At 34.9% G+C, this 16,757-nt stretch overlaps 1 protein-coding gene across 5 annotated transcripts in view; it reads right to left on the reverse strand.

Moving 5' to 3' along the window:
- Nucleotides 1-321: 321 nt before the first annotated feature.
- The window catches only part of CYLC1 (cylicin 1), a 134,765-nt gene continuing 118,329 nt past the window's right edge, over nucleotides 322-16,757 (reverse strand). For 3 of the 5 annotated variants that reach the window (XM_072815632.1, XM_072815634.1, XM_072815631.1), the window contains one exon: nucleotides 322-471. In XM_072815632.1, coding sequence (XP_072671733.1) covers nucleotides 467-471 — 5 coding nt within the window. In that variant the 3' untranslated portion in view covers nucleotides 322-466. Of the gene's footprint in view, nucleotides 472-11,854; nucleotides 12,178-16,757 lie in introns of all 5 variants that reach the window. The other 2 variants (XR_012026163.1, XR_012026164.1) reach the window with 2 other exon arrangements.

Raw genomic sequence — 16,757 nt, forward strand, 5'->3', positions numbered from 1 at the left:
ATGTATGGAGGAAGTGGTTATTACTGTCTACATAGAGTTTTCTATTTCTTTTAGAGGCATAAAAGATCTGGTTCTTTCCATTCTGTTTACTTTTTCTTAATGCTAAAGTAAAATATATATTTAAAAACACATGATAAGGGTATCAAAAGGAAGATTGGTAAGTTTTAACCTAAACTCAAAAACGGTTTCCAAATTAGTTTCAAGAACATGGAGTAAAATGCTACAGCAATTTGGCTTGAGTATTTCAAGCACATTATAAGTACAGCATATACCTCTAAAATCACCTCTATAAATTACACGAAAAAAATTAGCTCCTGGGACTCACGTAAGACTTGTTTTTATTTATTACAGTTCCACAGAAGCAGAAATGCTCACTCGAGAGTAGCCAGCATTTACCATGGTAAGGCCATTCTGTGAAACCAAGCGCTCAGTTGTTTTTTAAAGAAGCTTATGAATCCACTTTGCTTCAGGCTGAGAAATAAGGTAAAAAAAAAAGAGAGAAAGAGGAAGATTTTATTTATCTTAATTATAGAGAGTTCCCATTTTTTTCTAGAGACTGCATCAAAACACATAATGTTGTAAGTGAAACTTATATATAATTTTTATTTTTTATTAAAAATGCACCACCCCTGACTTATCAAGTCAAGGGCTAAGATGGAGTCAGCAATCTGCATGTTCAACAACTTCCCTTGGTCATCTTAATGTTCATTAAAAATGAGAAGTACTGAATACTCATCATACCGTTAACATTTATGTAGGAATCAAGTCCTATCGACGTACATTATGTGTCTAAGATCTCACAACTATTTTAAAGGACTAGAATATTTTAAATTGGTAACATAGTATGAAAACACAAAATGTATTTAAAATAACTGATAGTTGCTATAAACATTAGGGTGCAGGTGTCCCGGCATTTCATTGCATCTGAATCTTTGGGGTAAATCCCCAGCAGTGCAATTGCTGGGTCGTAGGGCAGGTCTATTTTTAACTCTTGAGGAACCTCCACACAGTTTTCCAGAGTGGCTGCACCAGTTCATATTCCCACCAACAGTGTAAGAGGGTTCCCTTTTCTCCGCATCCTCTCCAACATTTGTTGTTTCCTGCCTTGTTAATTTGCCCCATTCTCACTGGTGTGAGGTGGTATCTCATTGTGGTTTTGATTTGTATTTCCCTGATGGCAAGTGATGCAGAGCATTTTCTCATATGCATGTTGGCCATGTCTATGTCTTCCTCTGTGAGATTTCTGTTCATGTCTTTTGCCCATTTCATGATTGGATTGTTTGTTTCTTTGGTGTTGAGTTTAAGAAGTTCTTTATAGATCTTGGAAACTAGCCCTTTATCTGATATGTCATTTGCAAATATCTTCTCCCATCCTGTAGGTTGTCTTTGAGTTTTGTTGACTGTATCCTTTGCTGTGCAAAAGCTTCTTATCTTGATGAAGTCCCAAGAGCCAAACTGTGGAAGGAGCCTCGGGGTCCATCGAAAGATGAATGGATAAAGAAGATGTGGTTTATGTATACAATGGAATATTACTCAGCTATTAGAAATGACAAACACCCACCATTTGCTTCAACGTGGATAGAACTGGAGGGTATTATGCTGAGTGAAGTAAGTCAGTCGGAGAAGGACAAACATTATATGTTCTCATTCATGTGGGGAATATAAATAATAGTGAAAGGGAATATAAGGGAAGGGAGAAGAAATGTGTGGGAAATATCAGAAAGGGAGACATAACGTAAAGACTGCTAACTCTGGGAAACGAACTAGGGGTGGTAGAAGGGGAGGAGGGCGGGGGGTGGGAGTGATTGGGTGACGGGCACTGGGGGTTATTCTGTATGTTGGTAAATTCAACACCAATAAAAAAAAAAAGGAAAAATAAAAATAAAAATAAAATAAAATAAAATTCACAGAGCTGAAAAAAAAAAACCATGAACTTTAGTTAATAATAATGTATCAATTTAGGTTCGTAATTGTAACAAACATGCCATACTGATGCAAGATGTTAATGACAGAGGAAACTGAAAGTGGGGTGGCAGCGAGGGCAGGGAGAGATATATATGGGGGCACTTGTACCTTCGGTTCAATTTTTCTGTAAACTTAAAATGGCTTTAAATAATAAAATCTATTTTCTTTTTAAAATAAATAAAATAAAATAAAATAAAATAAAATAAAATAAAATAACTGATAGTCACTCCAAATTCCACCACACGAATTAATTATATTAATATTTGCATACTACTATCTTTGTTCAGAAGGATGCAGATATTTGCTTAGTTGTGATCCCATAATATTTTTTCCTGCTTCAGTTTTATACCAGGATAGTATTAGATTTCCCCTTTAATTATCAAGGTTTTATAATTATCATGTCAATGAATGCATGCTATTATATGTAATATATTTCACTAAACCATTTTCCTGATTTCATATATTTAGTTTAATTCCAAAGTTTTTCTGTTACAGACAGTATTGCAGTCTTTATTCCTAGAGTTTGCTTTTCCTTCTGCTGATATCTTTATTACAATACATTTAAAATAATGGGATTACTGAATCAAATAGTATTGCTCCATTTATGACTCTTCCTTCATAGAAGGTTAAACAGTTTACACTATTCCTCTTTTGCAGTCAACAGTGAATAAACGTGCCACAATCCCTAAAGCCTCACCACCTCTATGTAAGATATATATGTAAGATATTTTACAAACATAATACATATAAAATTTGTTATATTTATATAATTTAGGTATACATTATTTAATTTTTATTTCATTATTATATGAGAAATGATCTCATAGGATTGCTTTGATTATTAACCATGGTAAATATTTTTAATAATTTTGTTTCTTATACATATTTATTTCCTCCTGTATAAATTACATTTTTGTTTCTTGGCCATTTGTTATGTGTATCTTTATTTTACTCTCAGAAATACATCTTATCACTAACTCTTGATTTACAGTTCAGTATTTTTTTTCTACATCATGATGCTTCCCAAATATTTAGGATGAAGTATTAACTGTGCCAAGCCTTAAATATAGGTGGGATAACTTTCATCTATATATTGTGATTTGGGAGATGCACTAGAAATGCATTTCACATTACCCCAAATCCAAACATTTTAAATTAATTCATTTATATTTTGGCTTTAAGAATTTTTTTTTAGGGACACCTGGGTGGCTCAGCGGTTGAGCATCTACCTTGCGCTCAGGGTGTGATCACAGAGTCTCAGGATCTAGTCCCACATTGGGCGCCCTGCACAGAGCCTACTTCTCCTTCGGCCTATGTATCTGCCTCTCTCTCTGTCTTTCATGAAATAGAGAAAAAAATAAATAAATATATTTTTTAAAATAATTTTTTTAGAGATTGTATTTATCTATGAGAAAAGGAGAGTGGTGGGAGGAGCAGAGGAGAGGGGCAAGCAGAACCCATGCTGAGCATGGAGCCTGATGTGAGCTCAATCTCAGGACCCTGAGATCATGACCTGAGCTGAAACAAAGAGTAGGGCCCTTAACTGAATGAGCCACCCAGTGCCCCTTGGCTTTTAGATTTGTAAATGCTTCAATTAAACTGTAGTTAACACTTGAAGGGAAACAGCTGTGGACTGAATATTTGTGTTCCCCTAAAATTCACATTTTGAAGCCCTAATCCCCAATGTAATGGTATTTGGAGGTAGAGACTTTTAGTGGGTAACTAGGTTCAGATGAAGTCATAAAGATGGATCCCTCATGTTGGGATTGTTGCCATTATAAGGAAATAAAGAGACCAGAGCTCTTTCTATGCCATGCAAGAATATGTCAAGAAAATGGTGTCTACAAGCCAAGAAGAGGTCCTTTACCAGAAGTCCACCGCTCTTGTACCATAATTGTGCACTGATGGTCTACCAAATTGTGAGAAATATGTCTTCTTTAGGCCACCCAGTCTATGATATTTGTCATAGCAACCTGAACTAAGATAGTAATCAAAATTAAGTTTGTAATAACTTAGTAAGAAATTATTACAATAATTCAGGAAATAATAAGTGGTAGAATTTTTTCCATGCAGGAAAGGGTTTTGAGTTTCTGGGACTTTCCAGAAAGTGAAACATTGTCTAAGGAAGGGAATCTTGGAAGTTGAGTTAGTTCCTGATGGCCAAAAGTTAATAAGAAATCAAAACTAATGGTGAATTAGGGGAGATAAGTAGAGTAGTTGCATATTTGAAACATAGCAAAGCAACAGCATAGCAACACAGTAATACAATAGACAAGAAAGAATAGTCTAAAATAAGACTATTAAAAAATCAGAGGTTGGTTCATCTTCTTTCCATTTATAGTTTAGTATTTTTTTTAAAAAGCTCATGTAGAGATATCACAATCTTCTGCTGCTTTTATGCCCCTTAGACTTTCATTATGCTTCTGTCAGTGGCCAACCCTGTGTCTCTCTCACCATTCACTTGGGATTCTGTCTGGAAATTTTGTTTTACTTCAGTTAATATCATCTTTAAATATCATACTGTTATTTTGTATCTAATGATGTAATTTTATAGACTGGCTCTCTCATTAACTAGTTGGATTTTCTTGGAGAGAAATTTCCCCACTATCTTTGCCTTTCACAATATTTCTTATCTTTCATGACCAGGTCAAATATCACCTTGATAGATAGCTTTTTGACAGATAGTTCTCTGCACTCTCTTTGGATGAATGAATTGAGCACAATAAAAATTATACTACCTAGTGTCATCTGGATTTTTAAAACTGCCCAGCAATTCTTTGATTCATTTCTTGCTAATTTTCTAAAAAATGTCATACTAATTTACTTATTATATAAATGTTGAATGCCAACCACTATCTTGGGAATTTCAGATATATTAGTAAACAAAATTAAGAGTTTTGATGTCATAGATATTGCATTCTACCAGAGGATATACACAGTAAACATAATTATATTATATAACTGAAGGTAGCAAATTCTATAGAAAAAAATAGATGAGATAAAATTGGAGTGCAGGGGGTAGAGATTGTTGCAATTTTTTTTTTAATTTTTTATTTATTTATGATAGTCACAGAGAGAGAGAGAGAGGCAGAGACACAGGCAGAGGGAGAAGCAGGCTCCATGCACCGGGAGCCCGATGTGGGACTCGATCCCGGGTCTCCAGGATCGCGCCCTGGGCCAAAGGCAGGCGCCAAACCGCTGCGCCACCCAGGGATCCCGATTGTTGCAATTTTAAATAGTATGGTTACATTAGCTTCTTTGAGAAATAGACATTTGAGCAAATATTTGAAGGAAAGAATTAGCCATTTGGAAATCTGAGGAAATAATATTGTAGGGAGAGGGGGGATATCAAGGCAGAACCTAGATAATATTGCTGGGATGTTCTAGGAAAAGCAAGATGGCCAAAGGGACTGGGTCAGATTGATGAGGAGGAAAATAAGATGAGATCAAAGAGAACACCAAGGGCAGCCTGGGTGGCTCAGTGGTTTAGAGCCACCTTCAGCCCAGGGTGTGATCCTAGAGAGCCGGGATTGAGTCCCACATTGGGCTCCCTGCTTGGGCCTGCTTCCTCCTCTGCCTGTGTCTGTGCCTCTCTATCTCTCCGTGTCTCTCATGAATAAATAAATAAAATCTTGAAAAAAGAGAACACCAAGTCAAATTATTTATGATTTTGTTGACAATTGTAAGAATTTTGACACTTATTCTGAGTGACATGGTGAAATATTAGAAGACCAGATCCAACAAAGGTTGTGAAAGAAAAAGAAGAAACAAAGATGTCTTTCATGTACCCTAATCTTATTCTTGATCTTAATGTTTCTTGACTTAATGAGAAATTGTGACATTTTCTATGTTTTTGATAGCTATTATCAAAAGAAGAGAATTCTCTGTTCTTTAAAAAATTTATTTAAATTCCAGTTAGTTAGCATACAGTGAAATATTAGTTTCAGGTGTACAGTATAGTGATTCAACATATCCATACAACACTCAGTGCTCATCACAGCAAGTGCAATCCTAATCTCTGTCACTTATTTAACATATTCTCCCACCCATCTCTCCTCTGGTAACCATCAATTTGTTCCCTATAGCTATGAGTCTGTTTCTCATAGATATACCTTTAGAGATGTGAAAATTGAAGCCATAATAATAGATGAATTCTTCTAGGGACAGTATGTAGAGAAGAGTGAAAGAAATGAACCAAGAACTACACCATAAACAACTTGAGTTGGACATGGGAGGATGAAATGCCAGAAATGCAGATAGATATATACTAGCCAGAAAGAAAAAAAAAGAAAAGAAAACCCTAGTAGTTGAAATTCAGGGAAATTAAGGGACTAGACACATTACAATGAATGCAAGAGGTCAAAAGGGGATGAGGGTGTAAACAAAACCATAGTATTTGGTAATATCATTACAGGGACCATTAAAATAATACTCTTAAAAGAAGAACTAGAGGAATGTTCAATAAGGCAGCTTAGGTAGACCCTCAATTCATCTCCTCCTATAAACACAACAAATGTACAGATATGTATGGAACAATTTTCTTCTAAAAAGGACCTGATAACCATACAGTGCCTCCAAAACAAGACAAGAGACACATCAAGAAGGGTAAAGGAGGTAGATAAAGTCCTGGTTTTGCCCAGGACTTTACCCCACAGATGGTAACAATTAAGAGGAATCCCAAAAGTATGAATCTGTCCCTTGAGGAGTGAAGAGATTATATCTCATCAGCCATCCAAACTTTGGGAGCTGACACTGGAGAGATGATCTCCGCCAAATGTCTACTTTTGAAAATCAATAGAAATTAAGACCAGGAGAATCATAGAACTATAGAGAACAAAGATTCTACTCTTAAAGGATTTGTGTGTACACCCAATTGTCCTGCTATTCAGCACCAAAGCAAAAAATTGAGAAGTATCTAGACCATAAGTTACAAAGACCCATTTACTAATTTTAAGCAGCTTCCCGAGAAGCAGAAACCTGCTGGAACTTTATCATGGGACAGAATCCCTGGACGATGTCATTTTTTCAATATCACTTTAACTTGCTACTGAAAAGGACAATGGGAACCATTTTTCATGCTCTCCTTCTAGGCTGCTAACACCAGAGGGCTTGTGTTGTCCATCCTACACAGTAATTAGGACATCTGAATGCCCCATGTCCCACTCACCATACAGACCACCCAAGTCATAATAGGGCCAAGTGAGTGTGCAAGCCTTGCTCAACCCATGCAGAGACCAATGCGCAACCAGGCTGGGCAAGTGCCCCAAGCCCAGCACTACCCATACAGAAACAAATCCAAAATTAAGCTGAAAAAAGGCCCCATATCCTGCCATCCCAATGCAGTAGAAAGGCCACAACTGGGCTAGCAAGTGCCTTGAGCCCTAACCAACTTGTGTAGTGACTGAGCCACAATCACTTTGGGAAAATGCCCTTAGAACCACATTCCCTGTGCAGCAGACTAGCCTCAACCTGAATAAATGAGTGCTCCAAGCCCTACGAACTCCACATCACACAGAGACTAAGCTACAAGAGATGAGCAAGTGGTTCAAACTCTCTCCCTGTGCAGGGGCTGAGCTATAAACAGCTGAGTTAAAGGCCTCAAGCTCCACCATCTCTGTGCAGCAACTGTGGCCTCCATGGGTATGTGCAACCACAAGAGGTACACCCATAGGGTACCTGGTTCTGGTGGCCAAGGAAGATTATACTTCTGGACCACACGGAACAGCTCCTACACAAGATTTCTCCTTCAAGACTGAAGGGGGTAGCCATTTTGCCTAATACAAAACAAACACAGGTAGGAAAAATGAGATAGAGGAGTACATTATGAACCAAAGAATAAGGCAAATCCCCAAAATAAAATCTTAATGAAATAGAAATGAGCATGTTAACTAATAAAGCATTCAAACAAATGGTCATGAAGATGCTCACTGATCTTGGGGGAAGAATGGATGAACCTAGTGAGCACTTCAACAGACTCCTTACTCTGGGAAATGAATGAGGGGTGGTGGAAAGGGAGGTGGGTGGGGGTTGGGGGTGACTGGGTGACGGGCACTGAGGGGGGCACTTGATGGGATGAGCACTGGGTGTTATGTTATACATTGGCAAATTGAACTCCAATAAAAAATAAATAAATAAAAAGTATAAAGAAAATATAAGAAAGTGTCAAACAAATTACAACTGTACTGGAAAATACACTAGAGGGTTTCAATAGAACAATGGTTAAAATAGAAGTATAGGTTAGTGAACTAGAAGACAATGCAATGGAAAACACCCAGTCAGAGCAGCAAAAGGGGAAAAAAACAATTAAAGGAAGTGAGGATACTGTAAGGCGCCTCTGAGACAATATCAAGCAGAATAGGAGAAGAGAAAGAGAAAAAGCCATAGAAATATATCAAGAAATCAGGGCCAAGAAAACAGATATACAGGTCCAGGAAGCCCCAAGTGTTCAAAATAAGATGAAACCAACGAGAAGCACAGTGGGACATTTAAAAAATGGTAAAAGGTAAGGATAAAGAGAGAATTTTAAAAGCAGTAACAGGAAAGCAATTTATTACTTACAAGGGAAACCCCATAAGGCTATCAGTAGATTTTTCAGGAGAAACATAGGCCAAAAAGGAGTAGCATGTCATATTCAAAATGCTGATAGAGGAAAACTGCAAACCGAGAATTCTCTACCTAGCAAGGTTATTATTCAAAATTAAAAGATTCACAAGTTGTTTTCCAGGTAATCAAATACTAAAGGAGTTTATCACCACTACATTAGCCTTAAGAGAAGTGTTAAAGAAACTTCTCTGGGACACCTGGGGGCATTCAGTTGTTGCGCATCTGCCTTTGGCTCTGGGCATGATCCCGGAGTCCCAGGATCGAGTCCCACATTGGGCTTTCTGCATGGATCCTGCTTCTCCCTCTGCCTGTGTCTCTGCCTCCCTCTCTCTCTCCCTCTCTCTCTCTCGAATAAATAAATACAATCTTAAAAGAAACCTCTCTGAGCTAAAAAGAACAGATACTAATGGCTAATAAAACATAAAAGTAAGAATCTCGGGATCCCTGGGTGGTGCAGCGGCTTGGCGCCTGCCTTTGGCCCAGGGCGCGATCCTGAAGACCCGGGATCGAATCCCACATCAGGCTCCCGGTGCATGGAGCCTGCTTCTCCCTCTGCCTGTGTCTCTGCCTCTCTCTCTCTCTGTGACTATCATAAATAAATTTTAAAAAATTTTAAAAAAAATATTTAAAAAAAAGTAAGAATCTCACTAGAAAGGATAAATAAATAATAAAGTATTGGATCAATCATTTATAAATTAAGTATGATGGGTAAAAGACAAAAGTAGTAAAATTAATTTAAAAATGCAATAATTAGCTAAGGAATGCGTAAACTGATGTTAAAGTGTGTCTTCAAAATTTTGGGGGGGAGGAATGAGTAATTGTATAAAGATTTGGAATGTATATAAAATATATGTCAACTTAAAAGAAACTGTAGCGTGCCTAAGATATTTTATATGAATCTCACAGTAACAGAAAGCAGTAAACCAAAACAGCTTTTACTAAATACACAAAAGACAATGAGAAAGGAATCTAAACATAATCCTAAAGAAAATGACCAAACCACAAGAGAAGAAAGGGAAGAAGAAAGGAACAGAGAGAAGAACAACAAAAACAGCTAGAAAACAATGAACAAAATGGCAGTATTACCAATTAATAATGCTTTAGATATAATTAGACTAAATTCTTCAGTCAAAAGACATAGGAGGTGCTGGATGGATTAAAAAAATCTAAATCATTCTATATACTGCCTATAAGACACTCAACTCAAACTTAAATAAAATAAACTAAAATGAAGGAATTGAGAAAGAGATACACCATGAAAATAGAAATGCAAAGAGAACTAGGATAATAATACTCATGTCAGACTATAAAACAAAACTAATAAAGAACAAATAAAGGCATTACATAAGGATGAAAAGGTCAATCCAACAAGAAGACATAACATTTGTAAACATGTTTGCAGCCAGTGTAGGTACACCTAAATATTTAAGCAAATATTAAGAGAAACAAAGAAATAAACAGCAATATAAAATAGCAAAGGAATTTAATATTCCACTTCCATCAATGGATAAATCATCCAGACAAAAATTCAATAAAAAAGCCATTGGCCTTAACAACACATTATAACAGAATAGACTTAATATATACAGAACATTACACCAAAACTAACAAGATACACATTCTTTTCTTTTCTTTTTTTTTTTTTGATACACATTCTTTTCAAGTGCACATGAAACATTCTCCAGTATCCATCACATTTTAGATCATGGAACAAGTCTCAATAAATTTAAGAAAACTGAAATCAAGCACATTTACCAACAACAGTGGTATAAAATTAGAAAATAATTACCAGAAGAAAGCTGGGGAAAAAAAAACAAAATACATAGAGACTATGCAACATGTAATTAAACAACCAATGGGTCATTGAAAAATTTAAAGAGGAAATAATAAAAATAACCTGAGAGAAATAAAAATAGAAACATAAAATTTCAAAATCTTTGGGATAAAGCACTTTAAAGAGAAAAAGTTCATACCAATACAAGCCTAACCTAAGAAACAAGAAAAATCTCAAATAAAGAACTTAACTTTACATTTAAGGGAACTAGAAAAAAAACAGAAAGAACAAATACCAAAGTTAATAGAAGGATGTAAATAATAACTATCAAAGCAAAAATAAATAAAACGGAGACTAAAATACATAGAAAAAAATCAATAGAATTAGGAGCTATTTTTTGGAAAATGAACAAAAATTGACAAATTTGTTGTCAGACTCATTAGAAAAAAGTTAGGATAATCAAATTTTCTTTAAAAAAAGTATAAAAGAGAAGAAATTGCAACCAATAACACAGAAATACAAAAAGAAAATAAGAAAATACTTTGAATCATTACATGCCAAGAAATTAGACAATCTGGAAGAAATATAAACTTATAGAAACATGCAATCTCCTAAGACTTAATCATGAAAAAATAGAAAATCTGAATATATCAATTACTAGTCATGAAATTAAATCAGTAATCAACAAAAAATTCCTAATGAATACAAGTCCAAGTCATGATTAATTCCATAGTTAATTCTATCAATATATTATTTTTAAAAGATTCTATTTATTTATTCATGAGAGACTTACAGAGAGAGAGAGAGAGAGGCAGAGACACAGGCAGAGGGAGATGCAGGCTTCATGCAGGAAGCCTGATGTGGGACTCGATCCCAGGACTCCAGGATCACACCCTGGGCCGAAAGCAGGTGCTAAACTGCTGAGCCACCCAGGGATCCCCCTTTATCAATCTTTTAAAGGAGAATTAATATTTATCATTCTCAAATTATTCTAAAAAAATGGAATAGAAAGGAACACGGCCAAACTTCCTTTAAGAGGCAAGTACTATTCCAATGCCAAAACCAGAGAAATTACAAAAAAAAAAAAAAATCAGGCCAATATCTCCAATGAATATAAATGTAAAAATCCTCAATGACATATTAGTAAATTGAATTAAACAATACATTAAAAGAATAATACAGGATAAAGTGATATTCATTCCAGAGATGCAATGATGGTTCAACATATGCAAATCAATCAATATGATATACCACATTAAAACAATGAAGGATTAAACATTATGTGATCAGTGGCTGTAGTAGAGGAGGGAGATGGCAACCACCCTAGTAGTCACTGGAGGAGCAGACAGCACCAGCCAGTGGTTCAGAGGCTATTACCCCACAGTGGGAAAGCCAAGAAGTCTCCACAGGGACCACTATCATGGTCAAGCAATTTGACTGGGATGTGGTTCTAGGGGCTAACTCCAGAAAAACCAAGTTCTACATTGCCAATTGAGTGACTGACAAGCTTACCCCATTCTTGACTGTATTTTCTCCTGCTGCTCAGTCTCAGCAGCTGATACCCAATCTGTAGCTGATGCTATCACCCATCAGCTTGGTTTCCACAGTATCAAGCTGAATAAAACTTTGCTGGTACATAAGGCGGCCAGCCTCTTTAAGGAGATATGTTACTGATACGAAGAAGATCTGATGGTAGGAATCATCATTGTGGGCTGGGACTTCCAAGAAGGAGGGCAGGTGTACTCAGTGCTCTTGGAGGGTATGATGGTAAGGAAGTCCTTTGCCACTGGGGGCTTTGGGAGTTCCAGTGTCTATGGTCATGTTGATGCTACCTACTGGGAAGACATGATCAAGGAAGAATGTCAGCAATTCATTGCCAATGCTCTTGCTTTGGCCACAGAATGGGTCAGCTCCAGTGGTGGGGTGATCTGCCTATAGCCATTGTAGAATCAGCGATAGAGCAGCAGGAACTTTTGGAAGATCAGATTCCCAAACTTATCATTGCCACTTTACCAGTAAAAGTTATCCAAAATGAAAAGGAAGTAGTAAAATATTCACTATTTGTAAATGATATTATATACAGAAAACTCTAAAGATTCTACCAAAAATATTTTAAAACTATTAAATGAACTTACAGGATAAAAAATAATATTCAGAATATGTTGTATTTCTATATGCTAAAATGAATTATCAGAAAGCAAAACTAAGGAAACAATCCTCTTACAAAATAATATCATATAATAATATCAAAATAATAAAATACCCAGGAATAGATTTCACCATGGAGGTGAAGCACTTATGCTTGGAAAACTAGGACATTGATAAAAGTAATTAAACAAAACACAAATAAATGAAAAGTTATTTTGTGTTCATGGACTGGAAAAAATAATATCATCAGAATATTCATACTACCTACAGCAGTTTAAAGATTCAATGGAATATCTATAAAATACTAATGGCATTTTTTATAGAACTACAACTATGAAAAATAATACTAAAATTTGAAGAGAATTACAGTAGATACTGAATAGCCATAGCAATCTTGAGAAAGAATAAATCTGGAGGTATAATATGATACCTGATTGTAAACTATACTACAAAACTATAATCAAAATTATGTGGTACCAGAACAAAAGGGAACACATAGGTCAATAGAGCAGAATAGATAGCCCAGAGATAAATCCACTCTTCCATGGTCAATTTATCTACAAAAAAGGAGGCAAGAACATATAATGGGGGAAAAAACAGACTTTTAAATAAATAGTGTAAAGTGGACCACCTTCTTAGAGTTAATACAAAAATAAACTCAAAGTTGATTAAATCCCTAAATATAAGGCTCAAAACCATAAAACATTGATGAAAACATAGGCACTAAGCTATTTCACATTGATATTAGTAATATTTTATTGGATGCATTTCCAATAAAACAATATAACAATACAACTTAATATAAAAAAGCATTAAAAATGGCATAGCAATTGAATAGGCTTAGAAGTCATACAAGATGGCCCACAGCAGATGAAAGCAATGCTCAATATCACTAATCATCAGGGAAATGCAAATCAAAATTATAATAGGACACCAACTCAACATCAGTCAGAATGGCTATAATCAAAACAACAACAAATTAACAAGTGTTTGGGAGGATGTGGAGGAGAGAAAACCCTGGGCACTGTTGGTCAAAATGTAAATTGGTGTAGCCACTATGGAAAACAGTATGGAAGTTCTTCACAATATTAAAGATTGAATTACCATAAGATCCAGAAATTCCACTTCACACTAATTATACAAAGAATGTAAAAACACTAATTCAAAAATATAGATATGTCCCTATGCTTATTGCAGCTTCATTTATCATAACAAATATATGGAATCAGCCTCAGTGTCCATTTGTCCATAACTGGACAAAGAAGACTTCACACACACATACACAGTGAAATGTTACTTAACCATAAAAAAAAGTCAGTTTCAACATGTGTGGACCTAGAGGACATGCTAAGTGAAATAAGTCAAACAGGGACTGAATGACGTATTACATAAGATTTCTACTTATATGTGGAATCTAAAAAAAAGAGATAAAACAAACCAATAAAACAAGATAGAAGTAGGTTCATAGTTATAGAGAGCAAACTGTTAGTTGACAGAAGGGAGCAGGTAGAAGGATGGGTGAAATAGGCAAAAGGGACTTACAGACTTCCAGTTTTAATGTGACTAAGTCATGAGGATGTAATATACAGCATAGGGAATATAGTCAATAATATTGTAATAATTTTGGTGATAGATGGAAATTAGACTAGATAGATGGAAACTAGTGGTGATCATTTTGTAATTTATAAAATTATCAAATAACTATGAGGTAAATTTGAAAATAACATATATTATATTTCAATAATATTTAAATAAAAATATAAAATAAAAGAACTAGGGATGCCTGGGTGGCTAAGTTGTTAAGCGTCTGCCTATGGCTCAGGGTGTGATCTTAGTGTCTTGGGATTGAGTCCCACTTTGGGCTCCCTGCATGGAGCCTGCTTCTCCCTATGCCTGTGTCTCTGCCTCTCTCTCTGTCTCTATAAATAAATAAATAAATAAATAAATAAATAAATAAATAAAATCTTTAAAAAAATAAAAGAACTAGAGAAAAAGGATAGAACTGAAAAGTAATAAGAGCACTAAGAAAAAATTTCAAATAAAATATTTAAAGTTACAAAGATAATTAATAAAGGAACTAAAAACAAAGATAGAACCATATTAGGAAAAGAGGAGGAGAAGAGATGGTGCATATGAACAAAATATTCACCCATTCAGAAATGTGTAAAATTGAGAAGTAATCATACATATATTTATTTAGATATTTTGAAGTAGCCACCAAATGCAGAATCACATTAATATGTGCCTATGTTTGCTAGACAATTTATTTCCTTGGTACTTGAATATGTTATCTTCAAATATGGTGATACTGCTCTAAATTACAGCAACTATGGCTTTTTAAAATAGGTCAAATCAAGTAATGATTGAAAAAATGACCTTTATATAATATATATATTATTTATTTATTTATTTTAGAGTGAGAAAGAGAGAGAGTATGAGTGGGCAGAGGGAGAGGGAGAGGGAATCTCAAGCAGTCTCTGCACTAACCATAGAGCTAGACATGGGGTTCGACCTCATGACTTGGAGATCATGACCTAAGCTGAAATCAAGTCAAATATTTAACCAACTATGCCAGCCAAGCAACCCCATAAGTATATATTGTAAATACACCTCAAAAGTTATTTTTTAAGTTCTAGAAATCATAGTAGTACCTAATAATTCCCTTATCTTTTCCTTACGGAAGATTTCATAAGACAATAATTTTAATTTAATGCTTATTTTACCTCTTGTGTTTTACTAGTTCAGCCACCTATGCTACCTCATTAGGAGTATTCAATTTCTCTTCCATCCCAGATAATGGCAGACATATGGCCTACTTCTCTCAGACTCCATTAGAAAACACAAAACACTTTCCTCTATGCTATTCACATCAGTTTCAATTTATACATCATTTAGCTAAATTCCTCATTTTGGAAATGAAGAAAAAAGATCAGGATAGGAAAAGGAGTTACTTGTTTTATTTTACCATGAAACGTGTTTTAGGGGGGAAAATGTATAGAGTCCCTGCATTTCTATAGTTGCTATGTATTTAACTTCATCTTGTGTATTAGCTAATTTTGTATAAGGTAAGTTCTCTGAGGTGGATTCCAGTTTTACAAACAACATCTTTCTTTGAATAAAAACAATGAATGGGGTGTCTGGGTGGCTCAGTGGTTGAGCATCTGCCCTTGGCTCAGGGCATGATCCTGGGGTCCTTGGATCAAGTCCCACACTGGGCACCCTTCAGGGAGCCTGCTTCTCCCTCTGCCTATGTTTCTGCCTCTCTCTGTGTGTCTTCTATGAATAGATAAATAACATCTTTAAAAAAGAAACAATGAATAATTTTGCAGCTTCCTTCTTTGTTTTTTTTCTGGTTATTTGAATTGTCTTCACTTGACTCCTAATTAACTGCAATAATTGACAATATAAGCTATTTAATAAAATGCCTAATATTGTGTATAATACATGTAAATTCTGAGTGCTCTGTAAATGAAAATATCAGCAGGAAAATAAAATAATCTATCAATTGACTGTTTCTATTGATAAGAGGATGATACTTAACATATTGATTTATTTTTTGTCTTGAACATTTTGTACTGAATTGGTTTCATTTACCTTGTGTTCATATTGCCTAAAAGAAGTTAAAGATATATACACATCATTGTTTGAAAAATGTTGATAGTTGTAAAGCTCTATGAATATGTATAATACAACCGTAGATATATTACTAAGCAATTTACATGCTTCATTTTCCTATAAGGAGATTCTAATTAATGTCCCCTTTTACCCTTGAGGAAAATTATATTCCATGGTATTATAAAAGTTCTATATAAGTGGTAGAGTAAGAATCAGAATCGAAGCTCTCTGAGTCTAAAATTGTAGGAAGTAGCAACTACATTCTACGAGATTTATGATACATTCTATTTTCAACTTTTTTATTTTGAGGGAAATTAGGGAATCTTTGCCAACACATTTTAGGATGCTAGAACTTTGATTATCACAATGCCCTGAGTTTAGGACTTGATGATTCTTTATTATTTACTTAGGACTAGCTTTTGTTTTTTCCCTCTGTTAAAAATTACCTCATGGAGAAGATAATTTTCACCAATATAGAAAGAGGAGAACAAATAAAAGGAACTATAAATATATTTTGCCATATAAAGATTTATACATTTTGGAATTGCAAAAAAAACCCAATAGATAAATGAGAGTTGAGGAAAATACATCAATGAAGAAAAATGAAGACTAATGTCTATAATAAATATCTATAAATTCTATAATAATATAA

This window comes from Canis lupus, chromosome X, assembly GCF_048164855.1.
Source record: "Canis lupus baileyi chromosome X, mCanLup2.hap1, whole genome shotgun sequence".
Classification (NCBI taxonomy): Eukaryota; Metazoa; Chordata; class Mammalia; order Carnivora; family Canidae; genus Canis; species Canis lupus.